The 19,408-nt window shown below is 35.3% G+C and overlaps 1 protein-coding gene across 1 annotated transcript in view; it reads right to left on the bottom strand.

Moving 5' to 3' along the window:
- Window positions 1–74: 74 nt before the first annotated feature.
- LOC120858012 (dynamin-1-like protein) overlaps window positions 75–19,408 on the bottom strand; it is a 63,472-nt gene continuing 44,138 nt past the window's right edge. Inside the window, exons 7-18 of the mRNA XM_040233912.1 lie at window positions 19,160–19,322; window positions 18,653–18,773; window positions 17,131–17,262; window positions 16,389–16,476; window positions 7,238–7,330; window positions 4,788–4,844; window positions 4,079–4,156; window positions 3,731–3,763; window positions 1,583–1,759; window positions 1,318–1,427; window positions 1,029–1,188; window positions 75–776 (exon numbers count right to left, since the gene is read on the bottom strand). Of these exons, the coding sequence (XP_040089846.1) occupies window positions 720–776; window positions 1,029–1,188; window positions 1,318–1,427; window positions 1,583–1,759; window positions 3,731–3,763; window positions 4,079–4,156; window positions 4,788–4,844; window positions 7,238–7,330; window positions 16,389–16,476; window positions 17,131–17,262; window positions 18,653–18,773; window positions 19,160–19,322 (1,269 nt within the window). The 3' untranslated portion in view covers window positions 75–719. The remainder of the gene's footprint in view (window positions 777–1,028; window positions 1,189–1,317; window positions 1,428–1,582; window positions 1,760–3,730; window positions 3,764–4,078; window positions 4,157–4,787; window positions 4,845–7,237; window positions 7,331–16,388; window positions 16,477–17,130; window positions 17,263–18,652; window positions 18,774–19,159; window positions 19,323–19,408) is intronic.

Here is a 19,408-nt window from a genome sequence, read left to right as displayed (position 1 = left end):
TGACCAAGTCTTACTAGGTAATCAAGGCTAGATGGCTGTTCTTGATGCAGTAAAACATAATTCATGCTTCCAAGTTTAAGTAAGATCAAAGGTGTTTTAATTTTTAATGCACCCAGGGGAAAGTGGACCCAGAAGTGGGAGGACGGTAGCTACACACTGTGCACATCACATCACTGTCAGTGTTACAGATCCTCTCGTGTGTTCAGCTTCCTTACAGACACGTCACAGGTTGCAGAGAAGCCCAGTAAAACTAAATCAAAAGATAATTGGAACAGTGACTACGTGAGTAACTTGTCAACCCATCTCTTTCCAAAGCCAGGTCGGTTGATATAGTGCATGCATCACAGTCGTATGAAATGGTGTCTTGGTGCATTCTTCTCGAAGGGCTGTGGCAGCAGCTTTAGGACTACTAGCAGATCACACAGGTATCTTATTCACAGACAAACTGCTTGTACAACTAGAACTATTAATGGTTCCTTTAAGTTCAAATGAAACTGTCACAAGACAGACTTGATGTATTTTATATATGCTAGGAAATTTTAGAAATAGCCATTTATTATTTGGATTACATGTGTGATTTGTTCTGGAATACAGTTTATAGCCAGTCTTCACATGAGCAGATTTTTTATCACTGCAAGACACAGGAGTTCATAAATAAAACTCTACTCAAGTAGGCAGGACTAACAAGTCAACAAAATTTCAGGATTACATAGTTCTCTTCACCAAAGATGAGTCTCTCGGATCTCAGCAATAATTTGACTGGCTCCTTGTAATGCCTGCATTAAAGAAGATGATAAAAATTGTAAATGTTTAAATTATAATACCAGAGAATCTGAATTAATATAGGATAATCTCTCCACTTTATATGTGGTTGATTCATATCTTCTCTGAAATTTGAATCGAATAAAGTGCCAACAGAGTAATATTTAACCATCATACAAAGACTATATATATCTCCAAGCATTTTAAATAATAAATGTTTATACCTACAACCCAAATAAGAAAATTTTTTTAAATCCCCAGTTTACCTTCAGCATATCAGCTGCTTCTTTCCTGCGCTGTGCCATGTCCTCGGATTCAGTCAGAAGATCATCCAGTAAGGATGATTTATACAGCTGTCCTACTAACTCACTCTGAAGAGTATCTTTCACATGATTAACCAAAAAATGCATTACTGCCTTTGGCACACTGCAAAACAATCAAATAATCCATTTCTTTGAGAATAAAAACCTACATTTTTAAAAATACATATATTTTCAAAATGATTAAGAAATTATCCAGCAGTATTCAGGTCTGATTTATATACATAATACTAACCTGTCTTGAATATTCTTTCTGACAATAAGAAAATATGATTTGATGAGTCGTTCAATAACTTCACAATCTCGCTGTTCACGGGCAGAGAGTTTTCGTGCAACAGGAACTGGCTAAATTGGGTGAGGGGGAGAACAAATTTACTGTTGTGCCATTTTGAAATGACAACACGTAACAGTACGTTTTTTAGATACCAGTTCCTTCTGTCTTTTAAAATGCTTTTTTTGGTAATTTGGTTCTTTGTCCTCAACCAAATTCTATAGCTTACCACATCCAGCAAATTCACAGCGTGGCCTTTTTGTGGACTGGCTGGCATAATTGGAATTGGTTTTGATTTTTCCTCAGCTAGTAACTCCTCAGCTTTTGAAGTTTTCAGCATCCCTCTCCAGTTGCCTGTTGTCGGTTCTTGAACAGCATCTCCAACCCCACCACCTCCAGATGCAACCTGAAAAAAACATGTTCCAAGACCTGTACCAACCATTATCAAACTGGCATTATCTAAACAAAGTTAATTTTTTTTTATAAGAGTCAAGGAGAATACCCATTAGTACCCATCTGGAGTTTAATCTATTCAGAGATAGCAGGGTCAGAAAAAGACGGTGACTGGCGTGTGCAATTGGAACCCTGAGCTAAGTAAGAGGTTCTGTTCTAAATTGCTGGCAAGGCCTCAGCCAGGTTATCTTAAATTCCTTTTTTATTACTTGTTAACTTTTCGAAGTTTTTCCTCCTCTCCAACCTCTAACACTAGAGACTGTGGAGAAAATATGAGCTAGCCTTTAAAAGAAGACTGCCATTAAAAGCACAAGGAAAGCCAAAACTGCTATTCACATTATTTGTTCAAATTAACTTTAAACACTGTTGAACTGTGATCTCTCTGAAAGTTCAATGAACTCATGTCTCCAAAAGTTAAGACTTTATATATTTCTCAAGTCAGTTTATGTTCCTTATGGTCACACGATAAAAGTAGGAATCCTTTAATCAACAGAAACAAGAACACACTCATGATTTTATGAGCTTGCATGCATGCTTGTGTGTGTGTGTTGTGTCCAGCTCTTTGTGACGCCATGGACGATTGCCCACCAGGCTCCTCTGTCCATGGGATTCTCTAGGCAAGAATACTGGAGTGGGTTGCCATTTCCTCTACCAGGGGATCTTCCCGACCCAGGGATCAAACCCGTGGTCTCCTACATTGGCAGGTGGATTCTTTACCACTGAGCCACCTGGAAGGCCCAATAATGACATTAAGCTGCCTAAAATGTGGAATATGACAAACCCATGAGAAAGGATCTGCTAAAAGAAATCTAGTGTTGTCATTAATCACAAGTGCTTTTGCACCTTCTTTTTTAGGATATCTGTTAGTCTTGATTTATAAAAGAAAAATGACTGTTTAAGGTAGGGAACACTAATTTATCAATATTTAAGACATGTTTTTAGATATTCTTTAAGATTGTAAAATCTAAAATGAAGATAAAATGGCATTAAGAATTATAGAAATAAAAATTACTTTATATAAATTTAACAATGTTATAGTAATTGTTAAATGTTTTTTGTATCGTTCTGATTCAAACACTACCCAAAATTTGTCTCTAAAGTATGTATTAAAGATGTTTATCAATATATAGGTGGAATATTTATATACTACTTTTTAAATGAGTAATTGTATTTCTAAATGCCTGTTAACCATACATTAGTGATAGATCTACATATGAAATCTTCAGGAGAGAGTGAGCAAATTCAAGGTGAAGCCATGAGTAAAATAAAAAGCAGTGATCTAAATGGTTCTCTTAAAATCTTAGGATAGTGGGCTGACAGAAGATAAGACATTTAATGATAAGGTTTTATCTGAGATTCAGAATCTTAAACCTGGACAATAAATAAGGAAAGGAGCTGAATGGCAAAAATAAAAATAAGAATGGGTCTGAATAACTTAAAGATTATTTTATCAAGAACTGGCAACAGTCTCAAAGTCTCACAGTCCCCCTGTATGCTCTGAATTTGCTTAAGGTGTTGAGGCACATGTTAAGCTACATATTTAGGGTGACAAGTGCATAAGAAAGCATAAGAAAGAAGCCTAAGAGGACTATCAGCACTGGACAGATCTCAGAACCTTTAAAGAGGAAAAGTCCAAAAGTACACTTTTCATCTCCAGAATTTTAATTTCCTACCAAAATATTAAATTCAGCACTATTCTTGAAGGTAATAGAAAATGGTGGGAAAGGCTGTTATTATTTAAAACAATGGTAAAACTAGAATTAATACCATCTTAGAAGTTAGCTGAATAAGAGAAACCATAAACATAACAAAGACAGTGAGAGAGAGAGATGCCACTGTTACAGACAGGCTCTCCAATGGTCTTGAAGACAAGTGTTTCTGAAAACCAGGGGTACCAACATTTTCATTGTGAAGCAAGACTCACATTTTTAGTTTCTCTTCTGCTGTCCTGAATTAACTGTTAAAAGACATGTTAAAACATGCAGTTTAACAACCAAAATTTAAATACCAATGGCTTGAAATTCAAAAAGTGCAGCATAATTTCCTCTTTAAATTCTTTTCTGTGTGCATCTTCTATATTGCAAGCAAAAGCATGGTAACAAATTTATGTTGTGAAGTATACACTGGTAAATGATTTAAAATTTCTATCAGACTAAAACTTGATCTTAGCATAATATCCCATATTAATATTCTGCTATTCAGTGTATTGTTTCCAGATGATTATGTTGCACCAAATTAGGCATGCAGGCTTAGATTAAGAATCAGAACAGACCTTGCCATCAGCCTCAGCAGAAGCAGCAGGGGAGGGCTCCTGGGAGGCAGGTGCCAAAGCACTTGGAACTTTAGAAGACTAAAGGCAAAAAATTCAGGGAAAAAAAAAATCAAGGATGCCAAAAATGCATTTAGAAACATTCTATAAATACGAATTTTCCCCATGAAAAACAAAAATGGGACATATTGTTTATTTTGCCTTCTTTCCTGTATTGTTGTCACTGTTGTCACCTTTGTTTAAGGCTTTGTTCAGATGAATTCCTAAGAAAAGTTCAAATCCAAAAGCTTCATTTTGATTTTTACAAGCTGTTAGGTTCTTTTCTGGTAACACATTTTTACACAAAAACTGTAATATATGCAACTATTACAGGCAGCTAAAACCTGGTATGCACATACTGTCATCTTCCCTCTCCAAAAAAACCTCTTGTTATAATAAAGTCATTAGTCATTTCAACTAATTTTACAAAGTTAACAGTCACTGAATTCTTCAAAAAGCCTTGATACTTAAAATCCACCTTTAAGCATTTGTTCCAATGTATTAAAAACATTTTATCTTTAAATTACTCAAAGCCTGTTCTGAAACTTGCATACCTTTACTCAAAAATGCCAATGGAATATTAAAGTGAGAAGAAAAAATTACTCCTAGAACTGAGGCTCACCAGTCCATCTCCGCATATTGGTTGGGCATATGCTTTAAAAACGTTTTTTACCTTGTCTCGTGATACAGCTGAAGGCAATTCTCTTGCTAGCCTGTTTCTCCTTTGTTCCTATGAAACACAAGCAAGCATAAGATTCATGATTATCAGAACATAAGAGATGTAAGCTACTAAAAAAAATGTTCAGCTTAGTTGAAAAGTATGGAATAACTAACAGTATATCCTCCCACTGTTGAGACTCATGCCATAATTATATTTTAAAACAAATAAGAAATCATTTAACCCAATGCTTCTCAATTTTTTTTCTGCCCCAACATACCTGAAGGATAAATACAATATCAGTAATAGTGGCTTCCTGTACCAAGAATTCTCAAGGGAGGGGCAGTGGACCACCATCATCTCTGCCTTTCCCACTAAGTTAAGAATCACTGATTTAAACTATTCCCACATAAAAGTGTACATAAGCCTTCAACATACCATATAGAATCTGAAGTACACAGATCACAGAAAAGTTAAGCAAAGCCTTTAAAAATCTCTCTAACCTGTTGACATTTCTGTTACTTTCACACAATTCTCATAAAACAATAAGAAATATCTATAAGAAAGTTCTGCTTTCTTAGTGTTAGAAACTGACAGTCTGTTCTACAACTTGGGTAATTTAACAGACTGATCACCTGCCACTCTTCTAATTTGTTGACATCATCAATGTAATTCTGGTACCAAACTAAAGAAACTGTAAATTCAAACCAGTAGTACCTATTGTATGTCAAGCACCATAATAGGTGCAAGACTATGAAAATATAGAAGGACGAAGGTGTTAATACAGGCTCACAAGCAGCATCAAATACAGCAGAAAAACATTTAAGTTAAATGTAGTCAAAACGCTCCTGAGTAGAAAGCATTTCGTGAACACTCAGATTTGCAAAAAAGGTGTTAAGTTAACAAAGCTTCACAATGATGTTTTGGGGTAAGAAAATTTTGTAACAAATTATACTAATTGTTCACTATAAAAAACATAGCAAACGATAAAAATACATGGATTTTTAGCAATTTTCAGAATTACAAGTTAGCTTTAAATGTACATTTTGAAGAAGGACACAAAGCAAAAGGCAGAGGAATCAAGAGACCAGAAATTTTCATGCTAGTCTATTACCAACCATTACTAGCCAGTTATGACCTTGGCCAGCCCCGGAGAGCTGGCTTACTTGCTTGTTAAGTTACTAACTCTCAGCCCCGGTTTCCTAGTCTATTAACATTACCTTTATAAGGTTGCTCTAAAGATTAAATGAGAGTATCTATGTGTTCGTTCTGACACATAGTCATTAAAATCAGAGACATTCACTTGTAAGAAAAATACTGATCTGAAATCATATCATAAATGACCTTGTCAGTATTAGAAAAACTGTTTCAGATACAAATTTTCCTTGAAGGTTTCCATGTTACAAGAACTTAACTATGTTAACTAACTCCTATCTTAAAGAGAGTGTCTACATGCCAATTTTTAACATGATAACTGTTATATAATCCACGTAAGTGTTTTAAAGGGCCTTACTTATATATGTTTTGGAATTTTTTCTGGCCATGCTACCCAGCTTGCAAGACCTTAGTTCTTCATTCAGAGATGAAAGCTGGGCCACAGCAATTCTCTGGAATTTTTTCTGACAATAGAAGTTACCTCAACTATGCAGCTAAAAAACAGTTCCCTGTACCTGTTAAAGAGAAGGTGCTTTTCCCCTCTAACAGTGTCCAGCAAAATAAGCAGTAAAGTAATAGCTGTTATCAGCTGTGGGTCTTGGGTTCTTCATCTTTTTAACTAAAAGATCCCTTGCAGTTCCCAAATTCCATGTTTACGATTTTCTCTCCACCCATGTGCATAAGAGAAAATTTGATACAGAAGAGAGACAGGTCTTCCTGGACTACGAAACAACAGAAAATTTTACTGTTTTGTATTAAAATGGCAGAGAAAAAAATGCATCCAGATAAATCATTCTATCCATCAGCCTTGGCTCCTTCTGAGTTCTTATGCAACCTACAACATTAACCTCAAACGGAAAAAAGAAAGGATCCATGAAATGCAGCAACCACAGTAGTGGCGAAACAGTACTGTTTTTCCAAATACACTATAATTTAGGTAATTCTTGGATTGTTTCCTTCAAAGCTTTCAGAATCAAGTAAAAACAAGTTTTACATACTTCAGTCTAATAAACTGCAACAACAGTTAACTGAAATGGAACCAGGCAGTCCTTCAAATACAAATACCAGATCAATGAGCCCTAGATCCTCTCTGAGTTACAGTTTCATAGGCAGAAAATAAGAACAATGCCTCCAGGTTGGTTTTGAGGATTAAATTTAAGAAAACAATGTAATGCCCTCAGCATAATTCTTGGAATGTGACTATACCAAGTTACATAAATGTCTTATAGTTATTCCTTGCTCAGTAAATTTGATATAATTGATCTAAAACAGATTTTCTCTCTCAAAAAACAAATTCAAATTGTGTTTACCTCTATATTGTTGTTCATTAACCCACAAGCATCAGCAAAGTCTGGATGTTTTGTGTTGATATAAGCCAATTCAATTGCCACTAAGTTATGGACCTAGAAAAAAAAAATTAGGTTATATATAATATTATGCCAACCTGATTTTAATTTAGGAAGCATATAAATTTATTTAACAGATAAATTCTGAAAGACCATACAGGAAACATGCCTAAATAAATATTTGATAATTATACTCCAACTGATAAATCTTATACCAAATAATAATTTTCTCTCTCTTTTACATTATTTATATTTCAGCATCTAAGACTGCATTTCTGATATTGAAGTAGATAGAATTATACTGTTAGGGGGAAAAAAGTTATCTACTTGATGCATGTGTAACTTCCAAGCAACTTTCCTATATAAAAACCTAAGATCATCCACTATTCCATGTCAAAAGTTCAGGTTCAATAATAAAACATTATAGAATCAGATATAAGGTAAAGATGTTAACTTTATTTGGATAAAGTATACATTTAAAGGCCTGAGCTAACCTAATTAGCCCTAATTATGAAGCACCTAGTTTAAATATATGTAATTCAAAATCCTAATTGGGATAATAATCAAAAAGGAAAGTTGAAATTAATTACTCTAGCATTATAGAGAGATTAAACTAAGTCCTTCATTTCACTGTCCTGACAAACCTCAAGTATCAGAACAGCACTAAAAGATCAAAACCAGTGAAAATGATTTATTTCACTGAAATTCTGATGACTCATATCAGTGGGTAGAGTCCAAGATCAGGCTAATCATGTTCTCACTCATCTCAATTCGTGCTTATGCTCGCCAGGGAAACAACTAAGCAGCAGCACTTATATCCTATACTCCAAGGGCGGTTTTGTACTTGTAACGTAAATGTAAGTAAATGTCCATTGGGGCTCACCACCCTGAGCCAAGGACCCAAATGCACCTTTAGAGACCAGAAAGGAAAAAAAGGAACAGTCAACAATTAGAGGCAATATGGACAATTTGAAATGCTTATCTCATATTTACGCCAATTCCAGGATTTTATTTTTAAGGATAGCAGCCATGATATTATGACATTAGGTCATCAAACAAGCAAGCTGCACAAACAGCCAAATTATCCTGACATATATCAAAGTTAAAAAATAACTTGCTATAAAAAGGCTCAGTTTACCAGGGCTGAAGATAAAACCAACTTTCCATTAGATCAGTGCTGCTATATGTATCTGTGCTCAGTCGTGCCTGACTCTGCAGATGTGAAGTAAGTCAAACTACAAAATGGAAAAAATTAAATGGCTAGGCTTAAAAAAAAATCCTTGTCTATTATGTTACGTATGATGAGCGCACTGTATTAGAAAAAAAGTATTATTTAGTTTACATCCAGTCAAGAGTTTTTTAAGGTGGTAGTATTTTAGTAGATCGATGGAACCCCTAGCATTAGTGATTCTACATAATTGCCAGGATGTGACTTGAACACATTTTATCAAAGGTATCCTAATAATACCTAAAGGTAGCTGAAATTAAAAATTATGGACAGGAAACTAATTACTACTGAGTGTCTACTTATGTTTTAGACACTCTACTGTGAGAAATTTGCAAATGGTATCTCTTTGACCCCTTCCCAACATACCTGAGAGCTATTATATTAGTCTGTTTTACAATCAGGAAACTTACTAAGGATACATTTACCAAAGTCACATGGCTGGTGAAAGCAGAGCCAGATTCAAATGAAGATCTTAGTCCAAAACCTTTATAAAATAGGAAGCACTGAAACTGCCATGAGGTCTGGGTTCTACTCCCAGTTCATCCACAAACTAGGTGTAATGTGGGTTTAAATGATTCCTAACGTCTTTGGTCTCAAACCTTTTAAAATGAAAATGTTACTAATTGATGTCTTTATACTTGACTGCTTCTAATCACACATCTTTTCTCCCTTACCCCTACTATTTTTTTTTTTTAAATTCCCATTCTCTCTTTTCAAGGCAAGCAAGTGTCATAAAAGTGTTGTATTTGTAGATGGCTACTCTCCAATTTAGTTTCTTGTCCATGGATAAAATACACAGTTGATTAAGACACATATATTTTGACCTGTTACTTAAGAGTACTGCTTTTGACTGTGGTTAATGGTAATAATGTGGCCTACGTTATTCAAACATTGCTTACTTAAAAGTCACACAGTTTGAATCTTGGCTGAATTTCTTAATATGTGACCTTGGGTAAATTAATCTCTCTGGGCCTTCCTTACTGTGTTATAAAATGAGACAATACCTACTACATGGAATTGTTTTGAGAATTAAATAAACCAAATCACGTAAAGCATCCAGATAGTTCCTGGTGCCATCATCATCAATTTTAGGCTATCATTGACATCCTCTTCACCATCTGAACTACTTCAGTCCAGTTCAGTTGCTCAGTCGTTTCCGACTCTTTGCGACCCCACAGACCACAGCACACCAGACCTTCCTGTCCATCACCAACTCCCAGAGTTTACCCAGACTCATGTCCATTGAATCAGTGATGCCATCCAACCATCTCAATCCTCTGTCATCCCCTTCTCCTGCCTTCAATCTTTCCCAGCATCAGGGTCTTTACAGATGAGTCAGCTCTTTGCATCAGGTGGCCAAAGTATTGGAGTTTCAGCTTCTGCATCAGTCCTTCCAATGAACACTCAGGACTGATCTCCTTTAGAATGGACTGGTTGGATCTCCCTGCAGTCCAAGGGACTCTCAAGAGTCTTCTCCAACACCACAGTTCAAAAGCATCAATTCTTTGGTGCTCAATTTTCTTTATAGTCCAACTCTCATATCCATACATGACTACTGGAAAAACCATAGCCTTGACTAGATGGACCTTTGTTGGCAAAGTAATGTCTTTGCTTTTTAATATGCTATCCAGGCTGGTCATAACTTTACTTCCAAGGAGTAAGCGTCTTTTAATTTCATGGCTGCAGTCACCATCTGCAGTGATTTCAGAGTTCAAAAAAAGAAAGTCAGCCACTGTTTCCACTGTTTCCCCATCTATTTCCCATGAAGTGATGGGACTGGATGCCATGATCTTAGTTTTCTGAATGTTGAGTTTTAAGCCAACTTTTTTACTCTCTTCTTTCACATTCATTAAGAGGCTCTTTAATTCTTCACTTTCTGCCATAGGGGTGGTGTCATCTGCATATCTGAGGTTATTGATATTTTCCCCGGCAAGGTTGATTCCAGTTTGTGCTTCATCTAGCCCATTTCTCATGATGTACTCTGCATATAAGTTAAATAAGCAGGGTGACAAGATACATCCTTGATGTACTCCTTTTCTTATTTGGAACCAGTTTGTTGTTCCACGTCCAGTTCTGATGGTTGCTTCCTGACCTGCATATAGATTTCTCAAGAGGCAGGTCAGGTAGTCTGGTATTCCCATCTCTTTCAGAATTTTCCACAGTTTTTGGTGATCCACACAGTCAAAGGCTTTGGCATAGTCAATAAAGCAGATGTTTTTCTGGAACTCTCTTGCTTTTTGCATGATCCAGTGGATGTTGCCAAAGTATTTAGTACCACAGTTTACTTTAGTTGAAACAGTTTTGTTATTTTTTCAACCTTAGGAGTCAGCTAGATATTAACAATAAGAAGAGTGTAACTGATTCAATCCGTGATGAATATGCTTTCCTTCAAAAGAAATACCCATCTCTGGCTAATAGAAATGGAACAAAGTATCTTGCCCGGACTTTAAACAGGTAACATTTTTTTACCTTTTGGAAAATGAGATGTTTTTGGTTTGCCAGTAGTTATCTGAGACCTTTGATTATCAATTCCTTACATTTTTATAATGTGCTTGTCTATAAAATTTCAATTTTGTTTCTTGTATAGTAGGTTCTTATAATGTATTTATTTTTATTGGGGTGTGCTCAGGCATGTCTGACTCATTGCACCCCTATAGACTGTAGACTGCCGGGCTCCTCTGTCCTGGAATTTTCCAGGCAGGAATATTGGAGTGGGTTGCCATTCCTTACTCCAGGTGATCTTCCCAATCCAGGGATCAAACTTGTGTCTCTTCCATCTCCTGCATTGGCAGGTGGTTTCTTTACCACTAGCGTGCCACCTGGGAAACCCTTTTATTGGGGTAGTTGGCATTAAATCATCATGTAATCTAGGAAAGTGCAAGTGAATTTTAAAATCATGAAAGTATTTACAGTCATTGTACTTTGATGATAGAAATAGATGGCAGTTGACTTCACTTCTATTTTGTATTTCAGGAACTGAATTAAACTTTATAATTTTCACATAATCTTGTCCTAATTAGGATGTCTTCTAGTCCTGTTCATAAAAAGGATGTAAGCTGTATACCTTGAATTCTTAATACCCACTAATGGTATTAGATCATTCAAGGGATTCGAAGAGCTTTCTAGATGATTTATAAACAACTTAAGTGAAAGCTATTTCCTTCTATTGTTGTCATTCAGTTGCTAAATTGTGTTTGTGTCTTTGCTTATTCCCTAAATAAATTAAAGGTGGATGGACATGGATCTTAACAAGATTGATTTTCACTGTGTTAAGCACCAATTGTAAAAGATAAGTCAGAAACCAAAATAATGTAGGTATAATTAGATTGTGTAGCTTACTTTTTTAAGGTAATTGTAGTAATAGAGAAAAAATTTTTTAAATTTATATTTAATTCTCTATCAGTTGTTACCATTTATTGGATCGAAGGCAAATTTTAAAGGTATTTTAACAAGACAGTTTCCTTCATGTCATTTTTTTTTTCAGACTAAATATTTACGTCTAGTCTAAAATTGCATTATTTCCTGCCAAGACAAATTGTTTGACAGGTTTCCCCATTATTTGCATTTTAAAAATTTGAGCTGCTTGGATCTTCAAAATACACAATTTCACTTTAAAATTCTTCCTTTCCAACCTTTGTTAGGTTACTGATGCATCACATCAGAGATTGCTTACCAGAGTTGAAAACGAGAATAAATGTTCTAGCTGCTCAGTATCAGTCTCTTCTAAATAGCTATGGTGAACCTGTGGATGATAAAAGTGCTACTTTACTCCAGCTTATTACCAAATTTGCCACAGAATATTGTAATACTATTGAAGGAACTGCAAAATATATTGAAACTTCAGAGCTGTAAGTAAGAAATTTCTCTATGGATTTGGCTACCTGGATTGCTAGGTTAGATAAAGGAGAAAGATAAAGATCTTTTGTTACAGTGACTTTGAGATTATCTGATTATGATTTTATCTGTAAAACAGGAATACCATTTTGCAGAAATTATGAATGATATCTGATAGGTATGTAAAATGCTTTATAAAATATGTAAAAATATGTAAAACATGGTAAAATTTCTTTTTTTTTTAAAAGAAGACTAATTGATAAGTATAACATTTTCTAATTTAAAAAACTTTGTTTCTTTAATATGGACAACAACATTGTTCATGAAAAAATAAAAAAATGCAGATAAGTAAAAAGAGTAAAGTGTAAGGATAAAATTCCTTTTATTTCCATCATCCAGAAATAATCCCTATTATTTGGCATTAATCTAGACATTTTTCTATGTATTTATAAATCATATAAATGCCTATAATACACATCTTTAAAAATCAGATGCTACAGAATCATTTCTTTAAATCAACTTGTCACAAACAACTAGTAGAAATTGCATATTTATATTTTCAGCCTTAAGATTTACATAGTATTTTACTTTTTAGACTTGTTCAATGAGTCCCCTACTCTTGATAGTTTGCTTTCAGTTATACACAAATATATACAATGTTGTGATGGACTATCTTTTGAGCATGTATCCAAGTAAATTCTTAGGGTAAATTTCTAGAAGTAGAATTACTAGATCAAAAGGTATATTACATCCTCAAAGTCTTTTATCATTGCTATATTAGTAGTGTGTGCTTAGTTGCTTCAGTCGTGTCTTGCTTTTGGCAATCTATGGACTGTAGTCCTCCAGGCTCCTCTGTCCAGGGGATTCTCCAGGCAATGATACTAGAGTGGGTTGCCATGCCTACCTCTAGGAGATCGTCCTGACCCAGGGATCAAACCTAGATCTCTGACGTCCTCCAACATGTTCGGAGGTCTCTAACATCCTCCTGCATTGGCAGGCAGGTTCTTTACCACTAGTGCCACCTGGGATATTAGTAGTAAATTGTATTGTTTTACTAGTAGCAATATATAAGAATATATTTCTCTGAACTGTCACCTTTAGAAAGCCTTTTAATTTTGAAAAATAACTATAGATTTCTAGCAAGTTGCAGATAAATGTACAGAGAGGTCCCATTCACCCTTCACCCCACCTCCCCCAGCACTGACATCCTGCATATCTGTAGTACAATAACAGAGCAAGACAATGGACACTGGTACAATCCACAAAGTTTATTCAGATTTCACCAGTTATACTTCATGTGTGTGGGTGTACAGTTCTGTGTACTTTCATGTGACCCTGGTAGCCTTCTGTGTGAGTTAACTCCATAGAATATTTATATCTTTGTAATTATCTAATCAAGCCTCATTAGAACATTGAGAAGAGAGACCATTTATATCTCTTTCAAGGATTGGGAGAGCTCCATAGTTAGGAATGCATTTGGGTTGGTCTGTGAATAGAATATGGGGAAGGCCGTAAGCAGTAAGTAGAAGGGTATTTTAGGCTTTGGAATAGCAAAGAATAGTTCAGGGTGAATTTGGAGAATGGCAGGTACAGTGATGGGTTGTAACAGGAAGTAAGGCAGGAAAGGTGTAATAAGAACAAGACTGTGGAAAGTGTAGTATGTTAGAGTTTGAAGAGCTTCCTACTATAAAAAAATGAAAACATTTTTGGTCACAGGAGTTCCCCACTTTAGAAGGGTAATTCTGGTCATTATGGAAACTATTTGGAGAAGGTAAAGGTTGGAGGCAGAGAGACTAGTTACTGGTAATTTTAACTATTTTAAAGTATAATACATACTACTAGGTATATTCACAATATTGTACAACCATCAAATAGTATCTATTTCCAAGATTTTTCATCATCCCAACAGAAACTCTATCAAATAAACAGTGATACCTGTCTTCCTCTCTTCTCCTAGCCCATGGTAACCTCTGACTTACTTTCTGTTTATGTGAATTTCCCTATTCTAGATATTTCATATAAGGAGAATCATACAATATTTGTCCTTTTCTGTCTGGGTTATTTCACTTAGTATAATGTTAGGCTGGTACCTTCTGCCTAGGCTACTGTAAGAAAGTAGTGAATGATGATGGTAAAAATAGAGAAGAACGAATGATTTGGGGGGATATACCATATTTGTAAAGTTTCAACTGGACTTGAATGAAAAAAATAAAAGATAATACCAGGATTTCTAGTCATTAAGACAGGAAACACAAGGTATCCAGTATGTAGGCCTAGAGATTTAATTTGTTTAAAGCAGGGATATAAGCCCATTGACTAAGAATCATTTTTACAATTTTTAAATGGTTGAAAAAAAATTCAAAGAATTTCTTATGTAGAGTATATGTAAAGTTCAAATTTTAGTGTGTGTAAGTTTACAGGAACATAGCTATGCTTATTTGTTTACATACAGTCTGTGGTTGCTTTTGTGCTCAATGGCAGAATTGGCGAGTTGTGACAAAGGCCTGAAAAGTCTAAAAGTATTTAACTGGCCTTTCATAGAAAAAGTTCACTGATCTCTACTCTAGATTGTGAATAAATAGAAATTAGTTAGTTAGTTCAGTTGCTCAGTCGTGTCCGACTCTTTGCGACCCCATGAACCGCAGCACGCCAGGCCTCCCTGTCCATCACCAGCTCCCAAAAGTTCACCCAAACCCATGTCCATTGTGTTGGTGATGCCATCCAACCATCTCATCCTCTGTCGTCCATTTCTCCTCCTGCCCTCAATCTTTCTCAGCATCAGGGTCTTTTCAAATGAGTCAGCTCTTCGCATCAGGTGGCCAAAGTATTGGAGTTTCAGCTTCAACATCAGTCCTACCAATGAACACCCAGGACTGATCTCCTTTAGATGGACTGATTGGATCTCCTTGCAGTCCAAGGGACTCTCAAGAGTCTTCTCCCAACACCACAGTTCAAAAGCATCAATTCTTCTGTGCTCAGCTTTCCTTATAGTCCAACTCTCACATCTATACATGACCACTGGAAAATATCCTTAAGGAGTGCGTGGTTTAGTTGAAAACTAGAGCAGAGAAAAATGTTTAGTCATTCTTAGTTAACTGATGTTTTCTGACAGTACAGTTTACTCTGTGTGTGCACATGTACATGCATATATGAATGCCTTTTGTGAAATGACTCCTTTCCCCATTAAAAAGATTAGAGTAATTGGTTCATAATACAGTTGAGAATACATGGAAATGGTCTAAATGTAATTTTCCATAATCTTAATGCTTACAGAAAGACTTCTAGTAGTGTCTTTCCCTTTTAGTAATACTAGAAATCATATATTTCATTGCCTTTCAGATGTGGTGGTGCTCGAATATGTTATATTTTCCATGAGACTTTTGGGCGAACCTTAGAATCTGTTGACCCTCTCGGTGGCCTTAACACTATTGACATTTTGACTGCCATTAGAAATGCAACTGTGAGTATGCTTAACTTTTAGAATATTTTGAAATGTGGTTAAAGATTATTTTTTAATCCATGTATATTTTTTAATGAATGGTACAGTTTGTTATTTTGCTCTTATTCTTGAAATTAGGAAGTACTTTTCATGAAAAAATACCCAAAAATGTGATTTACTTTAACCTTAGGAAAGAACCAAAATTACATGTAGCTATAAGAGCTCATGATTTTATCTTTTTAGGGTCCTCGTCCTGCTTTGTTTGTGCCTGAAGTTTCATTTGAGTTACTGGTCAAACGGCAAATCAAACGTCTGGAAGAGCCCAGCCTCCGTTGTGTGGAACTGGTTCATGAAGAAATGCAAAGGATCATTCAGCACTGTAGCAATTACAGTACACAGGTATTGAGAAATGTAACAGGTTTCTGATTAGGTAGTAAAAGACATGAGGTGATGGTTTCAAGGGGCAGGAGGAAATATAGAAGATGGGCTAAAAGTTAAAATTTTAGTTCCTTATCTAAAAGTGATATTTGACATAGTATAGTTAAATATAGCTTCCAAATCTGGTTTAGTATTTCAGTGATTAATTTTCCTTCAAACCAAACACTGTTTCTTACTTCCATCATATATAGGAGTTGTTGCGGTTCCCTAAACTTCATGATGCCATAGTTGAAGTAGTGACTTGTCTTCTTCGTAAACGGTTGCCTGTTACAAATGAAATGGTGAGCTATTATTTCATAAATCATTGTAGTCACTGTTAATAAATCATTTTGTATACTTCATGAATTTAGGCATAATGTTTCCCAGTGTATTTAAAAGAAAAAAGTGAATTTCAGTTTTATTTCAAAGGAAACTTCAGTAGTTCTGGTATAAAAAGCATTTTTCCTCATATTTTAGTTATTGTTAGCCTGCAGCCACATTTTCCTAAAAATAGCCGGCAGAAGTTTATTGTTGAGGATTGTATTTAGGTTTGCTTTATTATATATATGGACTTCCCAGGTAGTGCAATGGTAAAGAATATGCCTGCCAATGTAGGTAGACCCAAGAGACACAGGTTTGATCCCTGGGTAAGGAAGATCCCCTGGAGCAGGAATAGCAACCCACTGCAATATTCTTGCCTGGAAATCCTATGGACAGAGAAGCCTGCAGGCTACAGTCCATGGGGCTGCAATGAGTCAGACATGACTGGGCACAACTCAATGAACATAAATATAAGAACCTACTGTACAAGAAACAAAAAGTGAAATTTTATAGACAAGCACATTATAAAAATGTAAGCATTAAAAATGTAATCAAAGGTCTCAGATAGCTATTGGCAAACCAAAAACATCTCATTTTCCAAAAGGTAAAAAATGTTACCTGTTTAAAGTTTGGACAAGATATTTTGTTCCATTTCTATTAGCCAGAGAGGGGTATTTCTTTTGAAGGAAAGCATATTCATCACTGAATGAATCAGATACATTCTTCTTATTGTTAATATCTAGCTGGCTCCTAAGGTTGAAAAAATTAACAAAACTGTTTCAAATAAAGTAAACTGTGGTACTAAGTACTTTGGATGGTGAGGAGGATGACAATGATAGCCTAAAATTGATGATGATGGCACCAGGAACTGTCTGTAATGCTTGACGTGATTTGGTTTATTTAATTCTCAAAACAATTCCATGTAGTAGGTATTGTCTCATTTTATAACACAGTAAGGAAGGCCCAGAGATTAATTTACCCAAGGTCACATATTAAGTAATTCAGCCAAGATTCAAACTGTGTGACTTTTAAGTAAGCAATGTTTGAATAACGTAGGCCACATTATTACCATTAACCACAGTCAAAAGCAGTACTCTTAAGTAACAGGTCAAAATATATGTGTCTTAATCAACTTGTGTATTTTATCCATGGACAAGAAACTAAATTGGAGAGTAGCCATCTACAAATACAACACTTTTATGACACTTGCTTGCCTTGAAAAGAGAGAATGGGTATTAAAAAAAAAAACACAACAACAGTAGGAGTGAGGGAGAAAGACGTGTGATTAGAAGCAGTCAAGTATAAAGACATCAATTAGTAACATTTTCATTTTAAAAGGTTTGAGACCAAAGACGTTAGGAATCATTTAAACCCACATTACACCTAGTTTGTGGATGAACTGGGAGTAGAACCCAGACCTCATGGCAGTTTCAGTGCTTCCTATTTTATAAAGGTTTTGGACTAAGATCTTCATTTGAATCTGGCTCTGCTTTCACCAGCCATGTGACTTTGGTAAATGTATCCTTAGTAAGTTTCCTGATTGTAAAACAGACTAATATAATAGCTCTCAGGTATGTTGGGAAGGTTCAAAGAGATACCATTTGCAAATTTCTCACAGTAGAAGTGTCCAAAACATAAGTAGACACTCAATAGTAATTAGTTTCCTGTCCATAATTTTTAATTTCAGCTACCTTTAGGTATTATTAGGATACCTTTGATAAAATGTGTTCAAGTCACATCCTGGCAATTATGTAGAATCACTAATGCTAGGGGTTCCATCGATCTACTAAAATACTACCACCTTAAAAAACTCTTTCTTGACTGGATGTAAACTAAATAATACTTTTTTCTAATACAGTGCCCTCATCGTACATAACATAATAGACAGGGATTTTTTTTTAAGCCTAGCCATTAAATTTTTTCCATTTTGTGGCACTGCTTACTTCATAAACATTTTCTGTTTAAAAGTATCTACAGGAGGTTTTAGTGAATCTCTTTTCTTCCCTTAGAGCAATGACTTCTTTAACAATACCAAGATTATAGTAAAAGGGGAAAATAGAGGGACAGTATCACATTTCAGACTCAACCAAAAAGTTCACGTTTGCTTTGAAACGAGAACGCTGCAATCTTGACTGCTCACCTGTTAACTACTCCAATTATTCCCAGTTTGACCGGTATAACCCTTCCCATCAAGACATCCATGGCATCAGTACCTGCATCCATGAGGTCAAGTTTCGTGATTACAGCTAGGGTTCTGCGACCTGGTAAATGCAAAAATGAAAAGAAATGACCCATTAAATTAAGCTTTTAAGTATTAATAAAGGAAAATCCTAATTTATAATCCCACCTAACATTACCTCTGCCATCATTTTGGTAATGTTTCTCTAACCTTTGGTTACAAATAATTTTTTAAACTAATTTTAATCATGATTAAAACTTTTTCACATATAATTTTTATTAGCTATTTTTGCCTAGCCTGTATCGCAATTTATCCATTTCCATCAAAATTTCTATTTGATACTGTAAGTAAAACAGAAAAGCATTATTAGCTAGAGATACTCCTTTTAAAAATTAAAAACTCCTCTCTTGAGGGCAGATTCCCCTCTGTTAACCAAGCATCTCATTAAAAATAAATACCCATCCTTACCATCTGGATCTACCTCTCTTGAAATTTTAAGTGCCTCTGATGTTGCCATATCTGTATTAGCAGCAGTGACAGCGAGGATAATGGAATTTGGATTACTGATGAACCGAAGAATGAGCTCTCTGATTTGAAGCTCAATATCTTTAGGTTGATCACCTACAGGCACCTGAACAAAACAGAGATGATCAAGGAACAGGTAATAAAAATAAACTCAGCTCCCCCCCCGGCATTTAATGCACAGAATATAGGTGT

Source organism: Oryx dammah, unplaced genomic scaffold, assembly GCF_014754425.2.
Source record: "Oryx dammah isolate SB20612 unplaced genomic scaffold, SCBI_Odam_1.1 HiC_scaffold_29, whole genome shotgun sequence".
In the NCBI taxonomy this organism is placed as follows: Eukaryota; Metazoa; Chordata; class Mammalia; order Artiodactyla; family Bovidae; genus Oryx; species Oryx dammah.
This window is presented reverse-complemented; position numbering and strand designations above follow the sequence as displayed.